At 45.7% G+C, this 6,561-nt stretch overlaps 1 protein-coding gene across 1 annotated transcript; it reads left to right on the top strand.

Annotated features, from left to right (window-relative positions):
* Nucleotides 1–1,745: 1,745 nt before the first annotated feature.
* On the top strand, nucleotides 1,746–5,866 carry LOC121845018. The gene is made up of 2 exons (XM_042315703.1): nucleotides 1,746–4,214; nucleotides 4,619–5,866. Exon 1 carries the CDS (start codon nucleotides 2,523–2,525, stop codon nucleotides 3,300–3,302), a length of 780 nt encoding a protein of 259 aa, XP_042171637.1. The 5' UTR covers nucleotides 1,746–2,522; the 3' UTR covers nucleotides 3,303–4,214; nucleotides 4,619–5,866.
* Nucleotides 5,867–6,561: the final 695 nt, after the last annotated feature.

Genomic DNA, 6,561 nt, shown 5'->3' on the forward strand with positions numbered 1-6,561 from the left:
CTGGAGAAGGTTCCTGATAGCACTGCTGTAGTACTGGAGAAGGTTCCTGATAGCACTGCTGTTGTACTGGAGAAGGTTCCTGATAGCACTGCTGTAGTACTGGAGAAGGTTCCTGATAGCACTGCTGTAGTACTGGAGAAGTTTCCTGATAGCACTGCTGTAGTACTGGAGAAGGTTCCTGATAGCACTGCTGTTGTACTGGAGAAGGTTCCTGATAGCACTGCTGTAGTACTGGAGAAGTTTCCTGATAGCACTGCTGTAGTACTGGAGAAGTTTTCTGATAGCACTGCTGTAGTACTGGAGAAGTTTCCTCATAGCACTGCTGTAGTACTGGAGAAGTTTCCTCATAGCACTGCTGTAGTACTGGAGAAGGTCCCCAGACATGCTGGTGTTGTTGGTGGAGACAATCTCTGGCCTAGAGGAAAACAACTTCTCTCTGGAGATCATCAGAGAGACAAACATAGAAGTTGTGACCTTCAACAAACCCAATGGTAGGTCACAGCTCCATAGTTTCCTTGTCTAATATAAACTATTTAGAGTTTGACTAACAAATAATATAATAAAAATAATACCCAAAATGAGGTATCGCAGATGAAGGGAAGATATAGGAAGGAGCTCTATGATAATGAGGATATGAAGGGTTTATCTTAAATGTGCAGAACAGTTCCTCACCAACAGCAAGAGCAAAAAAGACTTCATGAAGCATGGTTTGATTGGCCGGGAGCTGCAACGGTGTCACAGTGTGAGAGTGGAGAAGCTTTCCCCGTCCTAATTTAAGATATCTTGGAGCTCTACTTGGAGAGTTGAGGGGGCCCAGTGAGTAGAATCACTATGATCTCTGAGGAGAAGGCAGCCATTGTCATCTTCCAGGAGCCAAAAGGTAAAAACCTGCTGAGTGAATCAACTATTTTGCTTGGGAGATTGACTTAATAATAATAAAGATAATAATAATAATAATAATAAAATAGGAATGTGCTCATTTGTTAATATTGTTATTTGTATTTTGGGTACTATTTAATTAACACAATTTGAGGAATTAAACATACCTTTTGTGTTTAGTTTTTGCACAGCCTTTGCTACTCTGTTTTCTATGTCATTTCAGCTGTGGACACAATAAAAAAATCTAAACCGTGTAATTTGTAAGTCCAAGTCAACGTATATCTGTACTACGAGTCCTTGGGCACCGTCTTGTATGGCAAGAACAGGCCAGTGTGGAAGCTGCCTGAACCCTTCACAGAGAGGTTGCATCCTGTTTATGGTCATTCCTCTCCATGAAGAGACCATCAACGACCAGATGAAGGTCCCCTTCAGTCAGGTGGACATTGACAGTGCTGAGGTCAAGCTCAGCCCTCCACCGAACCCGCTGAAGCAAAAAGGACTAATGGAAACAAACACACATTGACGGATGGAAACAGAATGCCTTTGTCACAAACACCAGGAGTGGTGGGTGCAGAGTCAGATGCAGAGAGCAGAGGATACTGGGGAAACCGACTTCATTAGGATTCCCAAAACCAACGGGTGAAAATGGACAGAAAATAGTCCAACCCAACACAGGGCACAAACGGACAGGAACATTAACATGCACAACCTGACGAACAGAAAAACAAGCCCGCACAAAAACAGGCGGCCTAACAGGCTTAAATAGACATGAATCAAGAAACAAAATAAGAGACAGGTGCAACCAATAAGACCAAACAAACAGAAAAGGAAAAGGGGATCGGTGGCGGCTAGTAGACAACCGCCGAGCGCCGCCCGAACAGGCTGGGGAGCCACCTTCAGTGGGAGTCGTGACAGCCTTGAACGTCTTCCATGACATCACGGCACTTGTTGTTGAAGTGCCCCAGTGTGGGAGGCGGTGGAGAAGGAAGTCCGCTCGGTGGTGAAAGAGGATGTTGTCCTGCTGATGGATGCATCCAGAAGGGCTCTGACAGCGGCCGGCCTGGCTGAAGACACAAAGCGGCTCAGGCGGACGGTGAGAGCCTCATGAAGAGGGCCATGAGTCACATCCAGAGGGGCTCTGACAGTTGCCGGCCTGGCTGAAGACACAAAGCGGCTCAGGCGGACGGTGGAGAGCCTCATGAAGAGGGCCATGAGTCACATCCAGAAGGGCTCTGACAGTGGCCGGCCTGGCTGAAGACACAAAGCGGCTCAGGCGGACGGTGGAGAGCCTCATGAAGAGGGCCATGAGTCACATACAGAGGCAGAGGGACAGGGTCTCACAGGAGATGGACTTGTCCCCTGCCATGTTCTATATCCTGCAGCAGGAAGGACTGGTGAAGCGCGCAGCAGACGAAGACCCAGATATGGGTCTCTCTTACAGAGACGACACCAAGAAGCTGGTTCTCTCAGGTCTTGTCGCAGAGGTGTAACAAGGTGCAGAACTGGTTCCTGGAGAGGAAGCTAAGAATAAGGAAGATGCAGCTGAAGCTGGACCCTCACATCCTGGACTTCCTGAGGTCAGTGGACAGTATGGAGATGTCCCAGGACCTGTTAACGCTTGGCACATCAGTGCTGTGTATAGCATGGAGGGTGGAGAGGTGCTTCTGACTGGCAGCTCAGATAAATCCTTGACTGACGCAGAGCAGATGGTGAAGACTGCCCTGTCAATGCAGAGCCTCGTGGTGGAGGATCAGGATGTGTTGAGGATACCTGGGTGGAAGGATCTGAACAGCCACCTGGTGGATACATACAACTCCCCAAAGAAGAAAACTGTGGTGATAAAGCTCCATCCAGAGAGCAGAGACAGAATTATTGTCTCTGGCTTTCTGGACCCGGTCAAAGAGGTCTGGACCTTTCTGGACCCGGTCAAAGAGGTCTGGACCTTTCTGGACCAGGTCAAAGAGGTCTGGACCTTTCTGGACCCGGTCAAAGAGGTCTGGACCTTTCTGGACCCGGTCAAAGAGGTCTGGACCTTTCTGGACCAGGTCAAAGAGGTCTGGACCTTTCTGGACCCGGTCAAAGAGGTCTGGACCTTTCTGGACCCGGTCAAAGAGGTCTGGACCTTTCTGGACCCGGTCAAAGAGGTCTGGACTTTTCTGGACCAGGTCAAAGAGGTCTGGACTTTTCTGGACCAGGTCAAAGAGGTCTGGACTTTTCTGGACCAGGTCAAAGAGGTCTGGACCTTTCTGGACCAGGTCAAAGAGGTCTGGACCTTTCTGGACCAGGTGAAAGAGGTCAGAAACTTTCTGGAGGATTTTTTTGAAAACTACTTACAAGTCGACGTGGCTGTCTGTGTCAAGTCCAAGTTAAATTCATCCAGGAGAAAACATATCAGAACTGGAGACATTTTGCCAAAAGTGTGATGAGTTGAATGTCCGTTTTGACCCCAGAAGGCTCAGAATTGTCCTCTCAGGGGCCTGTCTCTACGTCAAGATGGCCAAGGGATTCTTTTAGAAGATGGCGGCTGCCTTCTGCACTGATGAGCTCACCATCATGAAGTCTGGAGCAAGAAAGTACTTCCAAGAGCAGGAGAGCATATTTGTATCCATGGCGATGAAGGAGCATGGATGTGTGGTGTTTCTGCAGGAGGATTACATACTGGAGAACAAGTGTGTGAGTGTTATGAGTCGGCTACCAATGGGACAAGAGAGAGTGAAGGAGAACGTTTTCACCAAGGTCAAAGGTCAGTGAATATGAAAGTGTGTGAGGTAGAAGACAATGTGACGTCTAAATGTACACAAGTTTTATTATGGTGTTGATGTTTTTTCCACCCAATAGACGTCTTTATGGGACCCAGTGATGGAAGCTTTGGCAATGAGAACTCTGTCATTAAGGGGGAGGAGTTTTCTCCAACTGTGTTCCATCTGTGTGCAGAGATCCCCCAGGCTGTGAGTCGTACCCGGCACTGGGTTGAAAACCTTATCATGAAGGAGCAAACTGAGAGAATCATCAAGGACCCACACATCAGCCAGCTGAGCAAGGCGGATGTGGAGCAGCTGCAGGCCATGCAGAGGGAGCTGACTGTCAGGATCCGCCTGGAGATGAAGGGCCCCGACTCCCTGATCTGTCTGGAGGGCCTGAGCCGTGATTTGCTTACTGCAGACGGAATCATCAGGGACATGGTTGTGGAAAGGAAAGAACGTCAGACAATCAGTCTACCTGTTGAGCAGTCTGGGAGGATGGCAAAACCAAGACCACAATGTTGATAATGAGGCTAATGTCCTGTACAGAAAAGCTTCCAACACAAAGGGATTTATTGAGAAAAGAACTGAAAGGTGACTATTATATGTTCTCATCTGTATGAATTAAATGTATAAATAAATTAAAGTATTAACATCAGTGAGATCCGACATAATTAGTTTAAATAAATATGTGATCTTTATTTAACTAGGCAAGTCAGTTAAGCATAAGTTCTTATTTACATTGACAGCCCACCCCAGCCAAATCCGGATGACCCTGGGCCAATTGTGCACTGTCCTTTGGGACTCCCAATCACAGCTGGATGTGACTCAGGGACTGTAGTGACACCCCTTGTACTGAGATGCAGTGCCATAGACAGCTGCACCACTCAGGAGCCCATACTGAAGGAATATGTACAGAATTTATACTTTTTTAATGACAGCATTTGTTGTGTCATGAATTGTTGACTAAAATACCAAACTGTTTCTCTTCTGTCCAGGTGACACCTTAGTGCCGATACACTGGGAACACATGAAGGGTTCCCTCTTAAAGTTGGTCAATCTGTCTCCAAGATGCAGGGACTACAAGGATGTGAAGACAGGGACCAACCTGACCATGGTTAAAGTATGTTCATGTTAAGGTTCATGGAAACTTAAGATCATGTTGTTACTGGAGAATATTGGAGTTAAAAGCAAGAGGTTGTGGATATTGATACTTGAATTTCACTACCTAGCTCAACTCCCTAGCTGGCAATTTTGTCTAAACCAGTTGAAGATGTCAGTTGTTATTTTCTTACTGTCCATAAAATCCTCTGTGGCACTTCAGTAAAAAATATATCACTTTCAAACTTTTTGTTTTTTTCTCATATTGGTAGAATGAACAAGTCCAGAACGAGACACTCAAATTCAACCAAATGTATTTATAAAGCCCTTCTTACATCATCTGATGTCAAAGTGGTGTACAGAAACACAGCCTAAAACCCCAAACAGGATCTTACTTTGCCGTATACCCATTGTTTTCACCAAGAGGACACGTCCCACCTGATGCACAAGGGTTCAAGCGCATGTACCTGGCCAGGGTTCTTGTTGGAGACGACCCTCAGAGACACCCAGGCTGGAGTATTCCCCTGACAAACCTTTAGGAAGGTGTAGTGCATGTACCTGGCCAGGGTTCTTGTTGGAGACGACACTCAGAGACACCCAGGCTGGAGTATTCCCCCTGACAAACCTTTAGGAAGGTGTAGTGCATGTACCTGGCCAGGGTTCTTGTTGGAGACGACACTCAGAGACACCCAGGCTGGAGTATTCCCCCTGACAAACCTTTAGGAAGGTGTACAGACTTGTACGACAGTTTCACAGAAACACCTCCAATCCAACCACGTTTTTAATCTTCAATGATGTGCACGATTATCCAGAGTTCCTTATAACATTTCATTCAATTTAGTTGCAGGCTACACGTATTTACAATAAACACCAATCCTTCATAGTGAAAAATGTATTTCATATATCTATTTAAATGTCTTTAAAGTTACAGCCATGTATGTGGTTAGACAACATTAGCCAGCCCTGATACTGACCGTTACTGGTATAACTTTGGTTACAAATCTACTGCTTTGAGGATAATAATAAAATCAACTATTTTGTGTGGGTAGTGGGTAGTTGGGTAACCTATTGTGTCAGCAAAAAAAATCTTAATATCCATTTTCTCTGTATAATTAATAAATAAATAACTATTCTGTTCTACGGAAAGATCTTCAATCTCCTGTGTTTGATTAATTAATGTTCAGTTACAGTCGGTTTGGTAGACATTTATCTATGCTCCTTTTAATGATTCCCCAGTTACTAAATCTTTTTGTTGCTGTTGAATCTGAATTGCTGATTACATTTAGATACTTTCACAATCTGATCTGGGGCCTTTGCAGAGCTGTGATAGTACAGCCTCCTAACCTGAAGGGGGCCCCATTGGTCAAATGATGAGTGACAAAACCTTATCTTGTCTATCCATATGGAATTGTATCTCTCTCTCTCACACACACACACACACACACACACACACACACACACACACACACACACACACACACACACACACACACACACACACACACACACACAAATAAATAAACTAGAATCACCAGCCTCAAACACAGGCTGGTGGTGCAGTGCTGCAGTCATTTGTAATCCTATGACTTCAGTTTGCATATAATATAGCGTAAATGCATTGTAACAACTTTGTAAAAGAGACTGGCTGCGGTGGCCAGGAACCAAACCTGGGTTAACTGCTTGGAAGGTAGCTATGCTCACCACTACACCCCCACCACATGACTGAAGGTAATCAGCAGTGGAGCTGATGGCATTTGCCAAGTCTTTCCAGTGTGAGGGGGGGGGGATCTTTAGGCAGGAGCCCAGTTGACTGAGCTGACATCCATGTCTACACAACACA

The sequence above is a fragment of the Oncorhynchus tshawytscha genome, unplaced genomic scaffold, assembly GCF_018296145.1.
Source record: "Oncorhynchus tshawytscha isolate Ot180627B unplaced genomic scaffold, Otsh_v2.0 Un_contig_1324_pilon_pilon, whole genome shotgun sequence".
NCBI lineage: Eukaryota > Metazoa > Chordata > Actinopteri > Salmoniformes > Salmonidae > Oncorhynchus > Oncorhynchus tshawytscha.